This window comes from Podarcis melisellensis, assembly GCF_964234715.1.
Source record: "Podarcis melisellensis genome assembly, chromosome: 2".
NCBI classification, from domain to species: Eukaryota; Metazoa; Chordata; class Lepidosauria; order Squamata; family Lacertidae; genus Podarcis; species Podarcis melisellensis.
Window position 1 is genome coordinate 100,129,009 of NC_138529.1, and position 27,006 is coordinate 100,156,014.

Sequence of the window (27,006 nt, forward strand, 5' to 3'; positions counted from 1 at the left end):
TATTTGAGAGACCATGACCTTTTTTATTTGTGGCTTAACAAGTTACAGTAGTTACATGTTCTGCAATGAAAGTTTACATGTATTCTGTTCATGAATGGAGGAACTTCATTAGCAGGGATGGAGAACCAAGGCGGTATGTGGCTCTCCACACCTTTCTATCTTCTCAAACTCTTCTCCAGGCCACATCCCACACTAGATTTGCGCATTCCTTGAGTGTTTTTGCTGCACTGCAGTGTGTCCTTGAACTTTGATTCTTGCTTGCCTGAATGGAGGATTGAGGTGGGTGGGAGTAGAAACTAGCATACTGTGTAAAGGTAAAATTCATATTCTTTGCTGTGCCCACTTTTGTCTCTGGCTTCAGCCACAGTTGGCAAATCCTGGAAAGTTGCCTAAAAGGGAATGTCTGCTCTTTTGGAGGTCAAGGATGAACTAACCAGAAACATCATTCCCCCTTTGCCTCCAAGCAGTGGCCACAACAGCAGCTGACCAACAGCTGAAGCAATGCACATGGCCCTATGCATCAGACCTGGTAGTAGGACCTTCTTTGTTTGGGCTCATAAATTTGGTGCAGGTGTGGGCTGTTGCTGGGTCATCACCAAAGGGATACAGACCAGGGGCAAGAGCTGATGAATTTTGGTTGATAATGTTTGTGGCCTGATACATATTTTAGACCTTTACTGTAAAGCAGGGGTGAATAACTGATGGACGTATATATGACCTCAAAGGCAGGAAAGGTGGGCATGGTATGCCCCAAATTACCTGATAAGCCTATCTCTGATATCTGGTGGGCTTAATTAGGCCTGCAGGCAGGAGGATCCTTGTCCCTGTCCTACAGGGCATGTAGTAGCATTTTTTTTTAAAAAAACAAATCATTAGATTTTAAAAATATAGAGCATTGGCCTCTATTTTAAAATAGAGAACAACTGAAGAGCATTGACCTCCAAAATCTTATAAACTGGAAATTGCCTCATTGACATAAGTGTTTATCTACAGCTTTAATGTTTTATGAAAAGACATTTGTTAATTTTAACACTAGGTGGCAGTTAAACACAACTAACAAAGTCAGAAATTGCTTAAAAATAATCACTGCACAATTTTAAAAAAACATTCTCATCCAGCTTGCTATTAATTATATTCCCCAAAAGATGTCATGGACTGATATTATCAGATATATACAAATAATTACAGGAAAGTAAAATGAAATCCTTAAGTATACAATGTGTGATATATTATTTTGGATAGTAATATGGCACCTACTCCTTTTTATGTTGATAATATTTTAGCTTGTCATTTTTACTAGCATTTAGCACAGAGCATTTTATTGTTATGTGCTTTCATTTATCAATGCCAATTGGTGCCATATGCCACTTTAAAAAAACAAAAGGGCTTGTAATAGGTTTGTTTTGTAGAGTGAGTTCTGAGTTGGTCTCCAAGAAATTGAAACAAAAGGCATCTCATTTTCAAGGAGTATCAGTTAAACCACTTATGTATAGAAATGAAAATATTATATATGCCCTTGGCAACTTCATGTTTCAGCCACTTGTATGTATAAGCTAATGAATGGTCTCAGAGTACATGGTTTTTGTATGACTGTTGAACCTAAGCACAGGAAATCATTGGAAGTTGCTTTGAGTTTCCTAAGGAAGGTATGTGTGTCTATTTGCATGCCTTCCTAGCCATTATTTCTTCCTTCCCAGCAACTATTTAACTGTTTCGGCTTCTCCTTCTTATAGAAGCAGCACAAAGTATAATCAATAAATAAGTACAATAAATATTGAACGGATTGACCCCTGAAGGCATACTCTTCCATTGTCTCCCTAGACAGATGGACGACAACTACAACACCAACCTAGTTCAGATGTCAAAATAAACACAAGTGTATTACTGCCTCCAACTGTGAAGGCAGAGCACAACCGTCATGGCTAGTAGCCATGGATTCCCCTATTCTCCATGAATCTCCCTGCCCTCTTTTAAAGGCATCCAAGTTGGTGGCCATCACTGACTTCTGTAGGAGTGAGTTACATAGCTTTCTTTTATCTGTCCTGAATCTTCCAACATTCAGCTTCATTGGATGTCCACAGGTTCTAATGTTGAGAAACCTCCTTCATAGGGGTGTTGTTCCATCCCCTTGATCATTTTGATTGACCCTTTTAAAAGCTTTTCTAACTCTACAATTTCTTTTTCAATGTTTATTTTAGGCATCAAATTTAGTGTCATCACAATGTTTTAGCAATCATGCATGGGTAAACGAGAATGTTTTTAAATTCCTCCTTATAGTCAATAATCAGACAGACAGACAGGCACACTTCACTGTATATATTGGGAAAGAAGTAAATATCCCAGCAGCTTGAAACCTAGGCTTGATAGTGGTTGAAGTACTAACCACAGGGTTCTGGATGGAATAAGACAATTGCAAACTTCAGCAATGTGCCACTAGCAAAGGGATTAATTAAGAAATTTTTACTCTGGTTGCCACATTGGAAATCCCATCAGAAGCAGGACCGTGCTTCTTCTTGGTTCAACACATAGCAATGCAGGAATCTCAGACCACAATTCAAAATCTGAATTCCAAGCCAGAGTTCATTTTTATTTTATTAAAACTACAACTAGTATGGACACCTGTGACCAAATGATCTCCACATCTATAGGATGTGGAGTGATGCAAATATGATTGCGCATAGGCTGCTCAGGTAGCTTGCCCTATAGTTGCAGGGTGTGTGAGATTTGTTATTCCAGTAATTCACAACACATTATTATTTTTGGGTAACCGTTATATGTATGTTACTGGCGCAATATATATTTATGTTTTAAAGTAAGTGGAGTCAGTCAGACCACACTTATTTTTTGTGTATGTTGTGGTACTTTACATTGTGGGTTGTAGTTGACCTTACAGAGTTATTTTCTGTAAATGGGCACTCCTGAACATGAGAGTCCTGGCCCGCCTTTTGAGACAACATCACTTTTTGGGCTTGGGGGTTCATTCTGTTTCTGCCTCTGAAGGCAACCACAGCAATTCTCTTAAGGGCTCTTCCTGGACCATTGGCTTGGGATGCTGCTGGTTTGGAGGATTCCGGCTCCTCTTCTGAGGATTGATCCCCAGTGATATTAGCAACAGTGAACAATTTCCCACAAAGCATATCTTGCCCACCATTGCCAGTCATCATATAAACTGTGGCCAAAGCAAAAGGAGGATATGCATTTAATTGAATATGGTGAAAAAGGTCTACAGCATTTTTATGGTGTGCATCTCCACAAATGAAGGTTGGCCTATAATATTTTTACCAACAATTTAACAATAAACAAGCACACAAATAAATTATGCTGAGGTGCACCCATAATTGTGAGGCCTGAGGAGGTTATAATGATGCATCCGCAGTTGCTGCCATTGGCTAAAGACTACCTGTGACATCAGAAAAGTACATGGCAGCTGAGTGGATATAAAGGTTGGCCTTTGTCTCTTTCTTCAACAGAACGCAGCAGGAAACAACTGACATTCAGTATTGCCCAGTCTTCCTGCACTTGGGAAGAAACAAAATGACAATTGGACAGAGGCGATCATCCGGCTATGGTATGCTATGGAGTGATAATAAGGCAAGTTCACTTGCTGAGCAGGATTGTGGCTTGAAGGTGTGACAGCAACAATTTCCCCCCTGGTGCCATTGGCTCTGCCCTTACTTAAATATAGTGCACCCACCTCACAGAACACCAATTCCACAAATTCCTACAAACTACCCCAGATTATCCTGTGGGGGACTTGTGTGAGGGCAAATTTAATAATTTGGAGTCTCAGGCAGGATTTGATCAAATAAACAGGAATGATGTTATTAAACAAAGGAAGTTTATGACACAAAGTAGGTAAAACATAAGATACTTCAGAGTATGTTATTTCATTTCAGTTCTTTCTCAGTTGTTGCACAGCTGTTGCCGCTTAATACCTTGGTTCTTCCTGTCAGTTACACACCCCTTAGACAACCCTACTCCTGAGGTACTCCAAGTAACAGACCCAAGGGATCACCACATCCCTCTTAACTGGTTTGGGAGTCTTCTCTTTTTGTAGAAGAATCTCTCCCCTCCTGACTGGAATGAGTCCTAGAGTAGACTGTATTCTCACAGCTTCTACTTCTTCTGGTTACAGGTAGGTAGCCGTGTTGCTCTGCCATAGTCGAAACAAAACAAAACAAAAAAACCATGAAAACTTGTACCAATAACTAACTTAGTTGGTCTCTAAAGTGCTACTGGAAGGAATTATTTTATTTTATTTATTTTGTTTTGTTTTACTTCTTCTGGCTCAGCCTCAGCCTCCCAGTTAATTCCTGGCCTAATTACTCTTCCATGACACCACACACTGTCCTTCATACTAAACTCATGAGTCTCCTTTCTCTAGCTTTTGATATATTCCTCAGAGTGGATGTTTCTACCCAGAACCAACTCTCCTCTCACTCCCTATCTTCCAACCTATTCTCCCAGCCTCTATCCCAGGCATAGGCAAACTCTGGCCCTCCAGATGTTTGGGACTACAATTCCCATCATCCCTGATCACTGGTCCTGTTAGCTAGGGATGATGGGCTGGAGTTTGCCTGTTCCTGCTCTATCCCAACCTACAAACTGACTCTAAAAATCATTTCGTTTTCAACTCCCTCTCCTGCAACCCCGGCCAATCAGAGGCTGCCATTCAATAACCGTTTTCTGGCAGGGAAAAAGAAAACACTTGGGGACCCAACCTGCCCAGCAAAACAAACTTTTCCATCACAGAAGGCGGCTGAAATCCGTGGTGATGGAAGGTGGTGGGTGGAGTTCACATTTGGAAGCTGGTAGATGTAAAGCTGAAGCAGGCTGATATTTGTGGATGCAAATTGGTTGAAATTCACCGTCGGAAGCCAGTCAACAGAAGTCGGTGGAAATCTGAGCTGCAGCAGGGACAAGAATGTGAATGAAGGTACAGTGAAAGATAAATGAATGATATTCTTCATGGAGGTTGGCTGGCATATGCTTGTGTTGTGAGTAGAAGGGTTTGAATGTGGTGAAAGCAAAGAGTGTACATGTGTGAATATGATGTGTGAAAGGAAACTGGTGAATATTCATGAATAGATAAAACCCTGGGAAGTTGGTGGGCTGAAGTTAGTGGATGAAGTTGCCAGGCAGAAGCTGGTGGAAGCCCTGGGTATGCGATCAGATGGTACCCATCCTCTTTAAGGTCTGTTTTTTTTCTTCCATGGATGTCTGAGCTGGAATAGCACCCCAACCGGTGAAAGCAATGAAGAGAACTTGTGCAAGCCAGTTTATATTTCTAAATCCCGCTCCCCGAATACAGCCATGTGTATTGTCTGTTCTGTCTTTTCCTTCACAGATAATGGAAGGTCAGATACCAAAGTTTATGGTGTGACCCTGCCCACGCCCCTGTATAAAGGGTGGGCTGTATATTTTAAAATGAAAAATCACTGCTGGGGTGCCCCCACAATTTTCAGGCCTAGGGGGCTTGTGCTGATGGCTCCCCAGCAGTTGCCATTAGCTACAGACTGCCTCTGATGTCCAAATGGACATGGTGGCTGAGTGGAAGAGGCAGCTGTAAGTAGGACGGGGAAGGAAGGAAGAGCCCTAGAAGAAGGTTGAGGGAACCTGGGGCAGGGCCAGCTGACAACAGAAGGGAAATCAGGGTTGGCTCCTTCCTGTCCTTGAGTTGTCATCTTACTGCTCTCTCATGGTTGCTGTGCCTGTCACACCCACTTAGCTGTAACCCCCCCCCCCCCACCTTATTTTGTCATGGAGAGTCCCATCTCCACATCCCAAATAAACCTTTAGGATACCTAGAATAGCATCAGATTTTTACTTTATTGGCAAAAGTTCCAAGAAACAAACGTCAAAGAACTTTTTTGAAGAGCAATTATTCCAACCAGCAACCAATATTAGGATTTCAACCAATGAAATTCTTGTACTGCCTTTAAAATTAGTTTTAAAATCCAGAACCTAGGCAGAGAAAGACTTCTAATGCCTGTATTGAGGGAGTCAGTCCAAAGAGTTTAGCCTTTTGTAAAAGGCATCATACTGCTTAAATAATGGCATGTAAGGACAGGTCTTAACCTCTGAATACCTATTTTGTAATGATCATATAAAAGTACTATTAAAAAAACTATTGGAAACAGGCAATGCAAAATGTTAACACTGCATTAAGACACAATTTGTGCCTGGATGTTTCCTTAACATTAACATGCATGCATTTTGGAGCAAGAAGCCAAGCAAGGATTCTTTATTACATAAAAAGTTGATACATCACACTGACAAGGAATACCACAGTGTAAATGTTAAAAAATCAGTATAGATCTCTCCCTCTGTAGGGCAGGCTGTATCTGGAATAATAGTACAGTGGTACCTCGGTTTACGGACTAAATCTGTTCCTGAACCAAAACCAAAACCGTTCTTAATCCGAGGCGTGCTTTTCCTAATGAGGCCTCCCGCCGCCGGTGCCCTTCCACAGTTCGGCTTCCATTCATATACCGAGATAAAGTTCTCAAACCAAGAAACTATTTCCGGTTTTGCGGAGTTTGTAAACCAAATTGTTCTTAAACCGGACTGTTCTTAAACCGAGGTACCACCGTACTGAAGACATCTAATTTCAAAAGGTTAATGATGCCTTTGTGTAAGAGGCTTGTAGGACTCACAGAGCAGAAAATAGTCTTAACCCTGCTTTGCACTCGAGAAATGCAAAGGTGAGCAGTTGGTACAGTGTGCTTCACATTCACTGTTAAATATGGCCTTTTCTGTCAGTTCCCTTGTTTTGCAGCATTTTTAATCAAGGAATGTGTTTATAAGAGGACAGTGCATTTGATCTTTGTTTAGAATTCTTTATTTATATGGAGTTATAGTGTATGGAGTATTGAGTGGAATTTCCTTTTAGGCATAATATAGGAATGTGCTCAAAACAGCTCCTTCCTGTTGAGGTAGGATCACTTAACATCAGGTAGTGTTTTTATTACATTGTGTAACTTTCTACCCCCTCCAGCAGTTGGCAGTAATGAGGGATGGAAAGAGTACTCCTAAATATTGAAGTGTCCCCCACAATGCTGTGGATCCATATCTGCCTACCTTATTTCTTGTGCTCTCCTACGTATTATATATTTTTAAATTTGGCTTTGAATGGGGCGCCCTATGTCCATTCAAGATGCAGACCAAGCTATAACATTAGTAGGTCCAAAGTCCACAATGCTTTGTGCAGAGCCAACTTGAGCTGCAATCATATGCATGCTTACTCGGGAATAAGCTCTGCTGAACATAGTGGGTCTTTTGAGTAATCGTATTTCGCACAGGCTGGATTTGAGGCTGAAGCATATAGTATCTGTGAAAGCCTATAGTTAATATTACAGGAAATAAAGTAGAACTGGCTGTCATTCCCAGATAATTAATTGAGTTTACAATCAAGATCAGCTTTGGAGTGCAGAACTTGCCCAGAGAGTCTAATCTCTCTCTTATTTAATATAATATGGTTTTCTGTGTTCTTGTAGAATAGTTCAATGAAACTCAGATTGAAGTAGATAACAAGAAATAGCAAACCTAAAACTTCTACTGTTCCTAAAGGGCTTTGTATCTCCAATTAACAAGTCAAGACCAGATTCATCTCTCATTTTCAGAGTGAACAGATGGCACAACTGTTGGGAGATCAGACAGAAGAATCTAATAAAGTCAAACAAAAATCTGCTCTCAACACCTGTGTGTCTCATAAAACGGTGAAAAATTCAAAGTCCTGAAAATAGTTGTTAATTTTTTAGATTTTAATCCCAGAAAATATACCATCTTCATCCATCCACGTTCTTTTAATGAAAAACAAACAAAAAAATAATCAGTTTGATTTCAAAAGAATAGCACACTGCTAGGGAGAGAAATTGAACAAATGACAACTGGATTTTGATGCTTTCGTTTGTATTTTTATTATTAAAAAATCATTAGTTTTCCAACATACCCCCAATAATAGCCAAAATATAACAGTAATTAATTCCCAAATTATACAATTATCAAAGAGCCATTTTAGTTAAAATGACTCCCCACATGATGGTTTGAGTGCATTTCTAATCTTACATTACTGCGTTCCATAAGCTTAATTAATTTCAGTTACATTTCAGTTATAATAATAATCCCTTAGTCAACAGCTACATAATTAATGATTTCCATTCCTGATGTTACAATATATAAATTTATAAAGCTTCAAATGAGGAACTCAAACTATTATCTTTATTCTGTCCTGCATGTGAAAACTGTTATATCCCCAGAGATTCCTTCTGTCCATATATGGTGTTATCTCTTTCACTTCCCAGCTGTTGTTTCTTCCCATCGTGACTTGGGGTCGAACTTAATCTCAAAGTTTCTCAGAGGTTTTATATCTCCGTCCCTTGTTTTGATGTCTCAGAACAGGCGACAGTCTGCTAGAAATCATTCTGTCTCACTAGTAAAACATGTCACAGATCTTCGCCATTTCCCCCTCAGCCTAGGAAAAGGTGGGCAGTTTTTGAACTTGCTGGAGATTTAATACTCCTTTCCAACTCCCAGAATCTCTGCAGCATTCTTATCACAGCCCCCAAATTCTTTTCTTTCCAGCAAGAGATTTATGGCCCAATTAAACTCAAATTACATTCCGTCAGTAGCAACCACAAATCTCAGTCTCTTTTTTCTGTTGTTTTTAAACAGAAGTGAGGGGAATTACTCTGTCTTTCCAAAACAGTCATACTTGAGCTTCCCCCCTCCTTTCTTCATTTCAGATCACACAGTTTCCATTTTTGCTTGTAAATATCAATATTGCTCCAACGTCCCTTCCTCACTTGTAAATATAATTTTATCTTATATTCCAGAGATGGCTGCCGAATCATAAATATATAAAAGAAGCTTAGAATAAACAAACCATGGGCTTCCCTCTTCCCAACCGACTCTTATGCTGAAGAAAATCTTATTTCAATTCAAACCTTTGATCCATGTAGCTGGTATATTGTAAGCCTTTTCCATCATGCACCGGTACTTTAAAGCCAATTAAAGATCCAATTAAACTGAGAACCTCTGCTTCTTAATGGCAGTGTTGGAGGATTTTCGCCAGGTGGAGTGCTTTTGCTTCCCACATTCCATGCTGGAGTGAGAACCAGGTACTGAGATGAACTGCAAGTAAAGCCCTTTTGCAAGGATGATTTACCCTCAATCATCCCTGTTTTTAGTTCTCTGATGATCCCCCATTGTCGTGGGAGCTGCTTCCATTAAGGTAGGTGGGACTGGAAGCCTTGATGCTTCCCTTTTTAATTCACAGAAGCATCAAGGGCCATTGATTGGCAGCGAAGACAAAACATAAACTAGGGGTGATCAATAAAGACTGAGTTAATCTGAGCACAGGAAACATTGTCAGAAGCTGGCTGCCTAACACAACAGCATTGATTTTTTTAAAAAACTAAGTCAATAGTTTCCTGAAGAAGCAGCTTATGACATTTAAACCCACTGCATACAAATGGCATGGTTAAAGGTAAAGGTAAAGGTACCCCTGCCCGTACGGGCCAGTCTTGACAGACTCTGGGGTTGTGCGCCCATCTCACTTAAGAGGCCAGGGGCCAGCGCTGTCCGGAGACACTTCCGGGTCACGTGGCCAGCGTGACATCGCTGCTCTGGCGAGCCAGAGCCGCACACGGAAACGCCGTTTACCTTCCCGCTGGTAAGCGGTCCCTATTTATCTACTTGCACCCGGAGGTGCTTTCGAACTGCTAGGTTGGCAGGCGCTGGGACCGAGCAACGGGAGCGCACCCCGCCGCAGGGATTCGAACCGCCGACCTTTCGATCAGCAAGTCCTAGGCGCTGAGGCTTTAACCCACAGCGCCACCTGCGCCCCAATGGCATGGTTACTTATAATTAAATATGACTATTAGCAGAGTCTGGAATCTTAAAGTCATTAGCTGTTGTTGCCTACAATGTTGGGATTTCCTGATGCAGTTAGTTAGTTAACTGAGCCTTATCGCCACTAGTGGGAAGTGTTGGGAACAGTTAATTATACTGTAGCTTTTCTAATTACATGTGAAGCAGCAATAACAGGGCAGTAGCCCCACTGACTTTCATATTAAAAAGTTTTAGGTATTTATTTTCTACACAGTCCTTTCAAGGATACCATGTATTTCACAGTTGTCTGGATTTGTAACTAGGTACCTCAGTTCAGAAAGAGAGACCTGCAAGTTCAGTGTCCCATGATTGATCATGCAGATGGTGCCCCTGAACATGTATGCCTGCTGCAGAACTCCCATGGGAAGTGCATGAGCATATTGTTTCTCATAGCAAGCTACTGTTAAATGAAGTACTTTAAGCTTTTATCTTATTACTGGAGAGCAATAAAAGAGGATCAGACAGAGTCATGGAGGATAAGGCACTCAGTAGCTACTAGCTATGATTGCAGTGTTGTACCTCCAGTCCCAAAGGCAGTATGCGTCTGAAGACCAGTTGCCAGAAATCACAAGTAGGGAGAGTGCTGTTGCACTCAGGTCCTGCTTGTGGGCTTCCCGTAGGCATTTTGCTGGCCACTGTGAAAACAGGATGCTGGACCAGATGGGCTTTTCATCTATCAAGCAGGACTCATTATTGCCAGCATGATGTCCAGTGAATTGTGGGAACATACTTTGAGATTAAACTATGAGATGTGTGAATTCTTGCATAAAATAAGCAGCTTATTTTTATTTGCCCCATACATTGGGGAATATATATTATTGCTTTTCAAAGAGCTGGTTGTTGCTCACTTCTGTGCATCCACATTCATTGCTGACAGTTGGTTCCCTGACTTGTTAAGCATGACAGCCGTTGCCTATTTTCTTACTGTGAATTATGCTGGTTGCTGGATACAAGCTAGGTTTGACTTAGAGTGGGGATTAGCATTGGAGTTGCTGATGTCATAAATGCATTGAAAGCAAATAGACTGGTGATGGTATGGAATATTATTTATATTTCTTGCAAAATCCTGGGTAAGTTGAGTATCCTGGAACATCTTGACTTGATGGGCCACCCAAGGCTATTCATATGTGAACAAAAAGATGAACCTGGATTTTCTCCCTCCAGACCCAATATTTTATCAATAACTCAATACCCTTTAAATCAAGAGGTAGACCACACTTTCAGAGTTGAGGGCCACATACTCATGCAAAAATGGGTGGGGGCATGAGTATGAGACCAAAGCAAAATTGGGGTGGGAGACCCCTTCTGGTTTTTTGCCCTTCCTGTTCTTTATCTACCCATCTTCCTTTCATTTTTTCTCTCATACATCTGTATACACAAGCATGAAATCATCTACACACAGTCTCCCCTTCATTCATTCATTCATTCATTCATTCTATTCTGTTCATTCTCGCTCTTCAGCCTTGGTGGGGAGTGGGGGGGGACCTGAAAGGAAGTGAAGGGCTGTGGATTGCCCATCAGTGTTCCAAACACTTCTGTATGCCCAGGTAATATACTTGCACCCGATAGACATAAAAAAAGGCTTTGTGAGAAAGCGGCTTTGTCTAGGTATGCCAGTCGATGTTTTGAACAAAGCTAAGCTCTCAAATGTCCAAAGGATGTACCCCTATTCCTCATTCCATGGTGCAGCAGTTTAATTGCAACAGGGACTGCAGAGCTGATCTTTTTTAGTATCTTTCTCTTCAAATGTAAAGGCTCAAATAAGCCTCATTAAATAAATTGTTCTGTTCAACTCATACCCTAAAATAGCAGATGAGATACATATCCTAGTCTGCTTCACAAAGAAGGAAGGATGCTGTATCCTCATCTTTCCAGCCTGTGAATTATGGATGGAGGTCACATCAGAGTGCCTTTTATCAGTATTCAATGTGATCTTGTTTATTTTAAAAGGTATACCCCACCACTCTCTCCAACAACAGGCTCTTGTGACTGATGTATAGAGTCTGTGACCATACTGTGGTCTATCTCCATGCAGGTTTCTCTCTCTTTCAGGTTGCATTTGGACAAAAGCCTGTTTCAATTTACATGTAGGGTTGGATTGAGCATTAGAGTAGGTGCACTGAAATAGAAGGGGCATAGGTTAGCCATGGTGTACATTAATATAGTGAAAATATCAACCAACTATTGTAAATACATCAAAAACCATACTTTATTTTATGTATAGCAATACAATTTACATATTAAATAACACTATAATAGAATGATTTGATATACTTTTAAAACATAACAAAAAGGAAATTCTTCAAGTTACAAAAAGGAAGAACAGAAAACAAAAAAATTAATAACTCCCCCCAAACCAAACACCACATTTCCCCAATGGGTCAATGAGACAAACTTATCCAGTGACTGGTTAAGTCTAATTCCTATTGCACACACTGACAATGGAATTTAAAGAAAATCCAGCATCAACAATCACTGTCCCAAAGAAATAACATGTGTTGAATTCTTTTTGGAATGTGATGGCATTTCACTACTTCAATACACATAAAGTATGTATTCACATATCCACCACAAAAGGAAAAAAAACCATGAAGAAGTTGAAACTAGAAAAAAATTAGCTTTATATGAAAATATAAAATTCTATGATTATATACCATAGATACAAAGTTCCCAGAAGATGCTTATTCAAGCAACAAAATATTTACAGTTTTAATGATTTCTGCTATTTAAAAATGAAGGAAATGAAAATAATGGATAGAGATGAATACTTAGTTCTTTAGAAACAATGGCTGCTTGCTAGTTTCAAAGGTTCTAACAAAAGAAAGAAAGGTCACTACCCCAAATGTTGGAGAGTTGTGACATTTTATAAAATTGACTATCTCCTCTTCTGGAGACATGTTTATTCTTAAAACTCAAGACATTTTTCTTGAAATTAATTATCCTCTGTAGAAAAGGCTTCCCTTTGCAAATATCTAACAAAAATACTAAAAACAGTTGAACAGCTAAGACAATGTCGAGGCCAAGTCTTTTCATTAGTTTCTCTGTGTACTCTCCCTGTTTGTTTTGCATGCCTTCCCCATACAGATAAGCAAAGCTAATGTAGTATGCATTACTTATAATGACAATCAAGAGAGAAAGCTCAAGAATTGACATGTAAGGATGGAGAATTACATCTCAAAAAGAAAAGAAATGCAGTGGATAAGTAATGAGGCATTTCCCCTTCATATAAAATTCACTGGCACTATTTGAACATAACCATGTATCACAGGAGTGGGTGGCAGAAGAGAATGAATTTGAGAAAATGACTGCTAAGTCATTAACAGTGCAATCCTATACACACATTACCTGGAACTAAGCCCCATTGAACACAATGGGATTGACTTCCAACCAAACATGCATACAATTGCCCTGCAACACAACTATACTTTCCTTATTTCTTCTTCTTCAATTTTTCCATTATTTTTGCTAATATTTAGTATTATGTTTCTTTGGTAAAATTGATATCTCTACTTTAAAATACAATAGCAGTTTATAAGAAATCATACTTATAACAAGGTCATTGTGCTATGTCATTAAAAAGGGATAGCATTTTGGTAGCGTTCCAATGAATCTTTCAATTAAAACCTTGCTCATCTGATTGCAACTCCACTAGCTCTACAATGGACCCAAAAAGTCTGTATTTCTTACACAGAGGTGTGCACATGTGCCTACATGCACCCACATCTTTTGCCTCCTGATAGTTTGCATTCAGAGTTTGATCAGACACACTGAAATGCTAAAGGATAATTTGTTTCAAAATAAAAGTTTTGGTTTACCTCCTGCACTGTTCAAGTGTGATGAACTTAATCTATGCAAAGTGACTTTTCATATCAACTATCATACTCAAGAAGTACAAAGCAAAGCATGTATTTGCAGTACTAAGGCTGTAGACTGGGAATGCCAACGGCGCTACCCTTCCTTTAGATGTGGGTTTGATACATAAATACGCATTGATTTTCAGTGGCCCAAACATACGAGGCAATTTGTTTCAGAGTATCCATATTACAATCCCATGTTCTCTTTGTTTCCAGACCACATTAGCAAAGACAGGTTATACAAGCATCAGTCTTTTACAAGTGCATTTCTTTCAAAATGCTAATATTGAAAATGACTAATGTTTATAAATTAATCAAAAGTCAGGTATCATCAGAAGGATATCCTCCCCTCAACAATGAAGTATAGTCAATGTGAGTCTAACAGAAAAGACCAATGGCAGTATTTCATTAGACTGCTGAGCCCACTGATCTGTTATTATAAATTCAGAGCTTACACTGATAAGCAATACTACAAATATTCCTTGGATAAACAGATGCAAGACCCATTGCTTTAAGCTGGGTAGAAAGGCAGAACATAAATAGGACACAAATGACTAACTTGTTCCAAATAATTCACTGGGATGTAAGTCCTGATTAAGGGCCAAACTACTGAATGAATTGCAGTAATACAAATACTGTGCACATTTTTGTTGCAGCCAATGAGAAGAGTAAATAACGTCTAAACCTGGGAGGGGTTGATGGGAATGGAGAGTTTAACTCCCTCCCTCCCATGGTTCTGACAAAAATTAACTTCTCATAAACTGCTGCGCCAACTGCTGCTCATATGACTTTGGCAGGGAGAGAAAAAGTTGAATTCCTCCTTCCCACCCCATAAGGTCTGACGGCTGCTTAGGTTTCTCCTTGGTTGTTGGTATTTGCATAATAAAAACAATATGTCGATTGCATTCATGCAATCAGTGTCACATCTAGTGTGGCCCAAGCGTCCTCTGAACTGGGGCTCATGTCAATAGGATTGTTTCAGAACAAAATGAGAGCTGCAAACTCAAAATTGCAGCTTTTCATGTCACAGCAAATTTACACTTTGTAACTTGAACTTCACATGAAACATCAAACCCTTCTCCCCAAACGTATCTTGTTATCCCCCTCTTTACCTGCTGACTGCAGCATTAAGAATACACCCTGATTCCCATGTGAACTAATTAAAACAAAGCAATTGATCATTAAATCGAGTTATACACCTGTGGACAAAATCCTGTAAATATTAAAGAAGAGATGGAATTCACATGGAATTGGCTTTGCAAACAATCCAACTTCAGCTATACTGGTCTAATTTTGTCTTAAAATCCACACCGAAAAACACACTTGTACAACTTGGTACACATTTTAAGGAATTGGCTTAAGTGCTGCCAGGCAGTCTTGCCAAAACACATTCATTTCCCTCTGTAGTATCTCCTCCACAAATTCAGACTCAAATGAAAAGCTACCAACAAATCCAACTAAACCTGGGGGGCGGGAAACATACACACCACACACCTCTTACTTTTTGAACCAGTCATTTCTTGCCACAAAATTTTGGATGTGAAGTGATCAAAATTCGTCTCATGCTCAAAAGTTGTAATTTCCTGAAGCAGTGCCCATTGCCAGCAATGGAAGCACTGCAGTCCCTGATGCCAATACAAGCAGTGTGCCTCTTGGTCAAAGCAGAAGCAGTACAGATAGTGTAACTTGAAATGGGTTTTTAAAGTGAAGTGCAGCTTCTGGATAGTCTTAAATCTACACAATGCAGTGGACAACTTAGGCCCCTCTCTGGTGAGCTTCACTTAATGTAGTTTATTTACTGCGGAACCTGGAGTCCTTTTCCAGCAGCTCTAGAGTGCATGGATGGTTCTGATATGTGCATGGAGCTCAGTGCGAGAGGGTGCTGCCTCATCCATCTCCATAACAGAGGAGGCTCCTCAATGCAATTACCACCAGGATCTTGTTGTGGTTTTGGACCCTACTTTCTCTAATGCCACATTAATAATTTCAATTGCAAATTTAAAATGGGCAGCAACATGTGAGAGGCACTTAATTGTGTGTTTACAAACAGCAGCTTCATGGATGAATTTCGGAGCAGTTGTTGCATCGCTGGATAGTTTCTCCTGCTTTGCCGGACATTTATTTTCACACCCTTTTAGGAGGCCTTTACATTTTAGGAGACAATATTATAAAGAAATAGGCATTTGTTTAAGCATATGATACTTGAATTAGTTTGCTATCAGAGTAGGAGACAAATACACCTGCATCAACTTGTGTCAATAAAAACCACTTCAAACTCTTCTACTTAAGGGTTAAGGTCATCCAGATTATTTTAAGTTTAGTGGTAAAGTGTTTTGAATGTGTGGCTGGCACAGACTAGATTTCTCTCTTTTCTATGGATGAAGAAATCTATGAAAGAATAGGACATTCTGTCAACATTATAAGCTGTTTCCTAAATGTTTGTACGTTTTACTTTGAATAAATATTTAATGCCCTAATTTACTTTCCCATACATTTGGAGAGAAAACACTGGAAATCATCATCCAAAGAAAGAAGTGGTTTTGCCCTGCAGTATTGAGGCACCAGTATTAGCCTGGCTGTACATTGCAAATAACAAATATTTGCATAGCAACTCTTACATTTGTAGTAGTGACTGTTGCATGCAAATAATTACCTAAAGCTACAATCCTATATGCATACCAAGGAGTAAGTCCCATTAGACTCAGTGGGGCTCAGTTTTGGCTATATATATATAGAATTGGTGCCTTTTGGTTACCAAATATAAGAATTTTCAGTGGCTTTTTAAATAGAGGAGCTAGCCCTAGCACACAGTGAATTCTCACCAAGGTAGCAAACCTATCAAATGTGTGGTTCACACTATTGTGGTGGGAAAATCCCCTGCAGATGCAGAGCTAGAGGAGACTAAGCTAGAACACTTCTACTTGACACCTAATTTTCTATTGGCATGGCTTTTTTGCCTGGGGGACTATTCAATTTACCATCTTAATGACAAGTAGACCAGTGTCTCTGTTGGCTTACCCTGGATTCCCTCATACATACACACAGCCACTTCTACCCTTGACAGCTAGTGCAGATATAACTGGCAGGAACCTGTTTTTACATGTAGGCACATTCTTCTCACTATTTTGAATTGGAGGCATAGTAAAGTAAATTCAAAAACAAGAAGGGATCATTTTAAACAAACTGATTCAAGGACAAACCAAGAGCACAAGAGCACAATAAAGTAATTTGGGTAGCTATAACGTAAGTTATACATTTTAGCCATTAAATCCGGTTTCCCAATTATACTGAATTTTATACTAGCAAGGTCCACTCTGTAATCTTCCTCCTGTGGGCATTCGCTGCTTATTTACAATGACCACAGATGGTATGGGCCATGTAACCAAGCACCTCATCAGAATTTAATTCATTTCCCCATTCTTACAGTGTAGATAAAAAGCAGTGCAATGGGACCATCCATGCTTAAATGAGCTGCACAGAAAAGTGGTTTGGAAAGCAGAGCAGTTTTAAGTTATTCAAAACAGAGGCTTAAATGTAAAGCTAATGAGTGGAAATGGGTTTTCTTAAGTTGGAAATAGATTAAGTGGCTGCCTGAAGTAACAGGGACAGTGTAGTATAATGTATAATATATAGGAATGGATCAATGAACTAAGGAGATGTATGCTAAATAATTAATTTGGTTCAAAAAAAAAGGAAGAGTGTAATCTTATAGGTAGTTTTTTTTTATTAGATCGTTTCACCAGTAATATGGATCAGTACGTTTTAGCAGTAAAGTATGAAAATTACACACCTGTAAAAACGGCATCTAACAGCTATGAAATTAAGAAATTCCTTTTGCCATCCTGCAACATATTGTCAAGATAGAAATCCTGTTCCAGAAGAATGAAGGAAATATATGTTTAAAATGGTGAATACTAATTGGGAAATTGTGACCTAAATGCTTTTGGAATAAAATGATCTGGTAGTATATTGTTGATTACTGTGGTGGCAATATGATCAAAATATTTTCCCATACTGAAATGCCACTGTGAAAATCTGGGGAATCAGTAAAGTTGTAAAACCAAAGACTGAGGTCAAAGCTCAAGATTTGAGTCGCTCAGTGTTTCGGGAATGTAATTTAGTATGTGACATGGAAAGCAATTCCTAGGCTTCCATGCAGCCGAGAGGAGCAATTCAAACAATGCAGACCAGCTATTCAACCTCTGGATGCTACTGCACTTCAGTGTAGCTAGTGATCACCACACCACTTTGTCAAACAAGAAGAAAAAAAACAACACTCATCCATGTTACTGGAATACAGAAGACCTATAATGATTACCAAAGTTATATGAAAATTAATAAACATTGGAGTATGTTTAGAGTACAGCACTGTTCTTGTAAAACAAAAAGAACCCTTCTGGTCTAGCATTCAAGACTTTAGAGTCAAGGCTCATAGTAATAAACAAAACTTCATGGCATTTCAACTAAAAAGTAGCATGTTTGTTGTCATGGAATGTCACATCAGGGTTTGTTTGTTTGCTTGCTTGTTTTTGTATTACAACTTTATAGGCAGTTAACACTGATCATATAGTGCAAACTAGATAAAATTGCGTTTCACTGTGTGAAATAAACAAGAGGTGCAAATGCTCAGTAGGATACCATTAAGACATAAAATGGCAAAAATAAATATCAAAACTTTTATCAGTGTAAAAAAGTAATTGGGTTATTGTATAACCTAGAGTCTGGCAAAAAAGGCCTCAAAAAAGTTTACTCAGTCTTCAGAAATTCCACAAATTAAGTGCCTTTTCAATATTCCAATTAGACAAGAGACTCCATGCTTTCTGCAGGATCTGATTCGTCGTTGGCCATAACAGCACCATTTTTGTCCAGTGCCATGGGGCCATTTCCGTTTTCCTTAGTGCTGACCAGGCTTAGCATTGCTTTGTAAAGAAATTGGTACTGCTCCTGGAATGGAAAGATCAGAACATTTAAAACAACCTAACATTCAAGGAAGTAAAATGTTCAGCTTGCGTTTTCAGTATTGCTTGCTGTGCCCTAGCCTGACACCTTTAATCTTGTAGCTCTCCCATACTCTGATAACCCACAATATAAACATTGATACCAACCTTGCATTAGAAAATAATCCCAAAGCCAGGTACAGTACCAATGAAACAAAATTAAGTTATGCGGCCAATTTGTTGAATAATTACAAAGTTGAGAGAACATACACAAATAACTATTTACGAAGGGCAGTTAAACAGATTCAACCAAAAGACTTGCCTCTTCAATCAATTTTGTTGGTTGTGTGTTATAGCTAGACCCCTGCCCAATTATTGCAATAGATTCACTCTCATCTTTTTTTCAGTCACCTCTCACAAACTACATCTTCAATAAAGGTTTGTTTACTCGCCTTCTTTTAATATTACGTGCACCTCCTTTCTGTTCTGATCTAGTCTAAAGAGTTAGGGCATACAAGTCCTGTGTTTCCTGTGAAGCCTACAGCCACAATGCAGGGATGGAAACATCTCTAATTTAACAGATGTTCATCTGGGACCAAAGCAGAGCACTGCCACTCATTCATCCTAACCCTTATCTGAGCATGCAAGTCTGAACACTGTGTAGCGTACTTAACTACCATGTATTAGAAACGAAAATTTTTTGAAGTAAATAAAGGAGCATGGGGACAGAGGTTGGTGGGGAAGCTGGGAGGGAAAAGTGGGAATAAGGTACTGCATTGTGTTGTTGTAATATTGTGAAAACTGTAATGAACTATAGTCTGAAAACTCCAAACCCTGCAGGAATATAACAAGTTAAAAAGTAGCTGAATGGTAGCGCTGACTCCATGGATATTCTCCATCCTGGAACAAACTGCCTGTTGGATCTAAGAAGGAAAGGGAATTCCAACCCTAGATAAATAAAGGTCAGGGTGCTTATTGCTGCACTGTGGTTCTTAGTTGTGCAGGATATCTGGCAGCAAAACTGGTGGAGACTCTATGAATATATGTGGAAGAGGAGTCTTTTAGCCATCTGACTTCACGGGCACAGGGGCATGGGATTTTAATTGGACATTTCCCTGTTTAGAAACTACCCTGTAAACAACTTTATCTCCTTTTTAAAGACTTACAATGTCTGTAAATACTCCAGGCCTCATCAGATTGATCATCTTTGCCACCTGGAAAACGTCAACAGCATTTTCATTCTCCAGCTGCTGGGACAGAGTGGTAAGGGCACATAATGTTCCAGCCGCCACTGCTCCATACCTGCAAACCCACAGAACAGTTGCATTCAGATACTCATAGGTGAATCATAAAGCCCCCAGCAATGAAAATCTGATGTCTGTGTATCAGCTTTAGTTTTCTTTGAATTGCACCTATAATCTCTGCCAGTTAGGTGTACCTATACTTGGGATTAGTTTGCTGTTGTATTAATGAATAAAATAAGTGATGATGTGGTCGAGTGCACAGAAGGAAAATTTTCATTTTCAGCTACATTTCCTCAGAATGCAGTTAAAAGTGGAACATATATTATGTATGAAGGCATAAAAATAAAAATCAGTGAATATAACAAATAACCCAAAAAGCAATTTACAAAAGAAATGACTCAGCACTGTTAGAAACAGAGGTTTGATATTTTTTGTCTCATGAAATGACCAGATCAATAACTGTCTTAATTTTGAATATTGCAAGAGCAGCAAAAGTATTCAGAATCTAGGTGAGCTTTAAAACTAGCAATGACTTAATATTGTTTTGGCTAAAGCATCTGTATTTTATAATGCACTTTAGCAAGTCAAGATGTGAAAGAAAAGTCATATATCGAGCCCTTAAATTGTTATTTTCAGACCCATCAGTGCATGATGATAATACACCACACGTTCAGCCACCATTTTCTAAGGAGAGGGACAAAGATAACTAATTAAGAAAGTATGTAAAAGACAGTTGATTGTTGTGTTGGGCTGGGTAGCTTCCTGACTTAATGTTTCTTCCACACATTTTGTTCTGATTTGGAGAATGAACCCAAGGTACACAGAGAAAGCACTTGATTTTTCAGTAATTTGCTTAGTAGGCCAGGATATCATGGTCTCCATAAGAACTATTGACCCATCTCAATATCTAGTCCTACACATTCTGTAGGACACAATCTTGGTGGTTGCTTGGCAGTAAAAAAGTGTTCTGTGTAAGGGTGCAGGGTTGAAATAACACCACTGGCATGGACAAGTCACTGGCTGAAAAGGTCTTGGGGAGCCCATTATGATCTACCACCATTGGTGAATAATCGTTCCTGATGGACTCCTGAGGGTTCTAGGGGATTCTCCTACCAATATGGCTGTTGAACCTGGCTGACCTCTAGAATAGGAAATGCCATTAACATTGACACAATCACTGCCGAGCACCCTGTCTCATGGGTAGAACTTAGGCTCATTGGTTTTCTGAAAAACCTAGGGTGATGCAATGACTGGCTGGGTAGCCAGAGTGACAGTGGAAAATACTCAAGATGTATTTAACCAAACCAATTTTGTGTGTTGTATACTGACTTGCTCTATTTTTTAATGAACGTGTGGTCTATAAAAATATGTTGAAATTCATTCCAAGACCTTTTCTATGGTGATGATGGCACCAAATAAATTATACTTCTTAATCACCAGTGCATTGACACGGGTCAGTCAGTGGAGCTGTTCCAAGTGATGAGGAGATGGTTGCATGCTAGTCCACAAGTTAGCAAGGAGGAACCCTTGGCAGCCTGCTGTGACCACTTTGCAAAACACTTTGCTGATGAATACACTTGCATGCATTCCAGCTTAAACTCTGCACTGGAAGTGGGAATCTATGGCTTTGTTTGAGGTTACTGCTTGTACGGTTTCGAAGGATAAATTTTAGCTTGTTCAGCCTGAGGCCAATGGCTTGCATTTTGGTCCGTGTCCATTGCTGCCGATTAAGAATGCCAGATGGGAGGCTGGCCAAGTGGGTGGCTGGAACTCTGAATTCTTCCTTGAATGAGAAATTAGTAGTGAGACCTTTATTGAAAAGCTTTCTCCGCAATGGTGGCAACTGAAACCCAAGCTTTCTTGGACAAGATCCTTTCTGATCTGGGTTGAAGCCCAGCTTGGGGACAGAAATGGCTTCAATTGCCTTGGTGGATGAATTACTGGCTTCCAATTCTTTTAAAGGCCCAATCTAAGATCCTGAAATGGCTTGGGACCTGGATATTTAAAGGAAAGTCTATTTCTGCTAGTCAATCTCCATCAACTTCCAAAGCCCTGCTCTGCAAAGTGAATTTTTTTTGGAAGGGTAGGTCCTTTTCACTGGCAGCACCCTAACTGTGAACTAGATTAGACTGGCCCTTTCTCTGCTGTTCTTTATGTGAGTGATTAAGGTATTTTCGTTCTGTCAGGCTTTTAATGTGTCTTAAATTTTACCTTATAGTTATAGTTTTGTTTCCCTGTGCTATTTTGGCTTTATATGCTCTTTTTAATTGTGTTACTATTGTTATAAACCATGTTGGAGGCTCTTTTTTAGAGCCAATAGGTGGTACAGACTTGTTTTATAAACAAACAAATAAAATACTTGTGCCCCCCTTTCCACTACTCGGGTGAAAGGCCAAATAAGCTTCCATATTTACTGTAATCTTTCTTATCCAATCTATAAAATGAATGTGATTTGATGGATATACATACTCATCGTGAACAATGGTGGGGCCATCTCTTGTTAAGGCCTCTTCCTTGATTACATTGATAAGCTCAAAGGTACTGCTGATTGGGGCATCTGGGTTTGGCCATTTGGGACACTGAAAATGGCGTACTTCCAAAACATAGTCATCCTGAAACGAAAACCAACCCAACAGTTAATCATTTTAATTCCACTTTTATGTTTAAAAATGCACTTCTAACATTCAGATAGATTCACTGATCACCTCTAGCTAAAAAGAAGTTAATCCAGCCTTGGATTGCTCTGAGGAAGCATGTCTTGTCTCCTGCCCATACAAGCAGGAACTCTCTTTCTGCAAGTGGCATGTGGTAACTTTCATTTTTATTTAAGAACAAAAGAAGTCCTTGCTGAATTAGATCAGTGGCCCATCTACCCAGAGTCCTGTCCTCAGAGTGGCTAACCAGATGCCCATGGGAAGCTTACAACAGCTGCCACGCACTGGGCTGACATCTTCATCAAACTGTACAATCCAAGGTCTCGGTCCTGGTCACTCGCCACTAGTCAGACCCCATGGGTGTCTATGTGAAAGATGTTTTTTGCACCAACATGCATCACTTTTTACTTGTTTACACTAAATTGCATTTTCCATTCTACTACCCATTCACTCAGTCTAGAGAGGTCATTTTGGAACTCTTCACAATAGTTTATTGTTTGTTTTAACAACCCTGAACAATTTAGCACCATCAGCAAACTTGAGCACTTCACCCTTACCTCTCAATCATTTATGAACAAGTTAAAAAGCACAGGTCCCAATATTGATCCTTGCAGGACTGCATTTTCTATGTCTCTCAATTTGGAGAACTGACCATTTATTCCTGCTCTCTGTTTTCTGCTACTTAACCTACAAGAAGACCTCTTCTCTTAATTTATGACAACTAAGCTTATGTGGCCGTCTTTGGTGAGGAACTCTTGTCTAAAGCTTTTTAAAGTGCAAGTCTGCTACATCAACCAGATCACATGTATATACTTGTTGACTATCAAATAACTCTAATAGGTTCATGAGTCAGGACTTAACCTGTTAGAAGCCGTACTGACTCTGTTCAGCAATGCTTGTTCTTCTATATGCTTGCTTTTTTATTATTTGTTAACAGTGCTATGCACCAGTTTTGCCAGGACAGTTGTTAAGCTAATTGGCCTGTAATTTCCAGGACACCCCACTCCTGCAATCTCTTTTAAAAAATGGTGGCTACTTTCCAGTTCTCAGGATATAGAGGTTGATCAGAGGTGGAGGAAAAGTTACATATGTGTGTTAGCAGTTCATGAGGCAGCATGGGTGGGGCATTTTTGCTCTCCTGGCTTCCCAACAGACTGGGTTGTTGGCATGGAGAGGGGAGAAGTGATTTCTGGGGAAGCTGGCCCATTATGAGTCACAGTGTGCAGGCAATCTGCTGCCATGCACTGCGCTGGGCCAAACTCCCTGCACTCTTACCCTCTTCCTCTCAGTAAATGCCAGCAACCTGCTGTGTTGGAAAGCTTGGAGAGCAACAGTGCCCCACTTGTGGGGCCTTGGCTGCTCCTGCACTGATCATTTCTCATCTGTCTCCATGGTGCTTGCTATGGACTTGCAGTGCATATGCTCACAAAAGAGTATAAGAATAGAGAAAAGGCATGATTGGGTCAACTAGCTCTCTGGCATGCCTACTTGCACTTAGAAGTTGCAACTTGCTACATAAAGAATAAGTGATCTCAGGAGTAACCTACTTGCAGGTGCCATTTGTCCAGAAATTGCACAGAACATTGCAGAGAAGGTAACACCGCTTAAAACTGAGTGGGGAACCTGCAGCCCAGTTTCAAAACTCTACCCACTTTGGTCCCACACACTGCTAGGTGTGGCCACCAACAGATTACACCCAAGGGAATACAGCCCACAACACAAAAACGACCCCCCACTCTTGCCTTAAGAGGGAATCACTCGCCCCAAACAAAATCTAGATATTGATACCTAATAACCAACTCCATTTGTGAGACCAATAACCAACTCCACTTGTGAGGCCTGCAAAAGCTGCTTTCAATAGCAGTGATGCATCCAGAGAAATAGCTAGTGAACATGCACCCTTAGTACATTCTTCTTAAAAATGAAAATACAGTGGTGCCTCGCAAGACGAAATTAATTCGTTCCGCAAGTCTTTTCGTCTTGCGAGGTTTTCGTCTTGCGAAGCACGGTTTCCCATAGGAATGCATTAAAAATCAATTAATGTGTTCCTATGGAAACCGAACCGCCTTCAGACCAGATCTGGGGACAGTCTGTCCCCCGACCTCTTCTGAAGGCTGGCGGGGGCGAAAGTCTTTGCTTCCCCCCCGCCTGCCTTCCCGGGACAGCGGAGACTTTTCCGCTGTCCGGGGCGATCTTAAAATGCTGGCAGGCGGCAGCGAAGCCTTCGCTGCTGCCCGCCAGCATTTTAAAAGCCCCCGGGACAGCGGAAAAGTCTTCCGCTGTCCGTGGGCGATCTTAAAATGCTGGCGGGCGGCAGCGCTGCCGCCCGCCAGCATTTTAAAATCGCCCCGGAACAGCGGAGGAATTCTCAGCTGTCCCGGGGCGATTTAAAAGCCCCTGGGAAGGCAGGCAGGGGGACAAAGACTTTTGCCCCCCGCCCGCCTTGGGAAGAGGTCTTCCGAAGGCGGGCGGGGGACAAAAGTCTTTGCTCCCCCCTGCCTGCCTTTCTGGGAGAGCGGGAAGGCAGCGCTGCCTTTTCCGCTCTCCCGGAAAGGCAGGCAGGGGGGAGCAAAGACTTTTGTCCCCCGCCCGCCTTCGGAAGACGTCCAGGACCTCTTCCCAAGGCGGGCGGGGGGCAAAAGTCTTTGCTCCCCCCGCCTGCCTTCAAAAGCCGTCCGGGGGCTTTTAAATCGCCCCCGGTTAGGCAGGCAGGGGGGGCAAAGACTTTTGCCCCCCGCCCGCCTTCGGAAGAGAGCGGGAGAGTGGGAAGGCAGCGCCGGAAAGGCAGGCAGGGGGGAGCAAAGACTTTTGCCCCCCGCCCGCCTTCGGAAGAGGTCCAGGACCTCTTCCCAAGGCGGGCGGGGGGCAAAAGTCTTTGCTCCCCCCGCCTGCCTTCAAAAGCCGTCCGGGATAGCGGGAAGCGCTTCCCTGCTATCCCGGACCGCTTTTAAAATGCTGGCGGTGGGGAGCAAAGGCTTTCACCCCCGCCGGCCTTCCTGGACCTCTTCTGAAGTCCGGAGGGGGGGGGAAGGCTTTGCTCCCCACCGCCAGCATTTAAAAAAAGGTCCCCGAGATTTCCCTATGGGCTTTCGTCTTGCGATGCAAGCCCATAGGGAAAATTGTCTAGCGAAGCGTCGCAAAAACCGAAAAACCCTTTCGTCTTGCGGGTTTTTCGTCTTGCGAGGCATTCGTCTTGCGGGGCACCACTGTAAAACCAAGCCCTTGGTGTGATTCCTGTCTGAGGAACTTCCACCTTTGGATCAGATAAAAGCTGAAATGTTATGACCTTCTGTGGAAATGGTATACTGAAAACAAAACTGGTATGTGACAGGAGAAGACCTCTGGGAAGAAATGAGGGAAACTGATAAGTCCACTATGACCAAACAAAGACATTAAACCAATCCCACTGAAACGAATGCATATCAATTGTTAACTGACAGCAGCAGTACTTTGAATGCCAAGCAGACTCCAGATTCACCTCTGGAGGATGTTTTATATACCTGGGTAGCCTCAAGGATAAAGTCATGGATGATGATCTGCTCCTCATTAGAGAGGCACAGTCTGTCTTTGCTGATAAGGGTCACAGTAAATGCCTCACAGTTCATGGATTCTTCTCGACTTGGCCAGTACACAAATTCATCCTCTGCCTAAAGACAAAATGAATCAGACCTTTTTTGTATTTTTCTTTAATTTCTACATGAGCAAAATTCAAAGAATCAAAACTTGGTTTAATAGGAATAAATACAAATTGATCTTTCTTTCTTTTTACAAAATGTATCCTGTTAAAACAACAGTATGAATATCATAGGGATACTCTGAGCTTCCCAATCAGGGCAAGTTTGATATTTAATTGGTTTCACAGGGAACTGCATATTTTAGAACATTTATAAAATTAAAATTTTATAGAGAGGTACAGATTTCGTAGAAATACAATAACATTTTATAATGTAGTTTTTCATGTCTTAAGGTAAGCACCTGCTCGAAGCCACAAAGGTCATTAGATATTGACATGTTATTTCCTTTATTTGCTATCCATAGAGCCCTTTAGGACTTGATTCAAAGCCTCAAAATTCCCTTTTATAATAGTAACTTCAGGACATACAGAGATACTATATGTGTATAACACACACACGCACGTACACACACACACACACACACACACACACACTACAGTTGTACTTCATGCTATGTATTTTTAAAGTATTGTAAGTTCACAATGAATTTTGAAGAATAAAAATGAATTTTCCTTAAATATTCTGCTTCTATTTAATTTTCAAAATCAGTACATTAAAAACATAACACCACACATATACACACACCCCTAATTCTTAACAGCATTGATCCAGATAACCTGATTCTGGTTTGGGAAATCCAACCAAAACAGAACCTGCTTAGGACAGCACAAACCTAGTTAAGGGCACATAAC

General features: G+C 40.6%; 1 protein-coding gene and 1 long non-coding RNA gene across 6 annotated transcripts in view; one reads left to right on the forward strand and one right to left on the reverse strand.

Moving 5' to 3' along the window:
- LOC309365297 overlaps positions 1–27,006 on the forward strand; it is a 36,132-nt gene that overhangs the window by 1,392 nt on the left and 7,734 nt on the right. Inside the window, exon 2 of one of the 2 annotated variants that reach the window (XR_014165977.1) lies at positions 3,471–3,591. This is a non-coding gene — a long non-coding RNA (uncharacterized lncRNA). The remainder of the gene's footprint in view (positions 1–3,470; positions 3,592–27,006) is intronic. The other variant, XR_014165978.1, reaches the window with a different exon arrangement.
- Positions 12,083–27,006, reverse strand: part of PTPRG (protein tyrosine phosphatase receptor type G) — a 521,921-nt gene continuing 506,997 nt past the window's right edge. For all 4 annotated transcript variants that reach the window (XM_081901339.1, XM_081901337.1, XM_081901336.1 and 1 more), the window contains exons 26-29: positions 26,081–26,227; positions 22,396–22,538; positions 19,849–19,984; positions 12,083–18,689 (exon numbers count right to left, since the gene is read on the reverse strand). In XM_081901339.1, the coding sequence (XP_081757465.1) occupies positions 18,543–18,689; positions 19,849–19,984; positions 22,396–22,538; positions 26,081–26,227 (573 nt within the window). In that variant the 3' untranslated portion in view covers positions 12,083–18,542. The remainder of the gene's footprint in view (positions 18,690–19,848; positions 19,985–22,395; positions 22,539–26,080; positions 26,228–27,006) is intronic.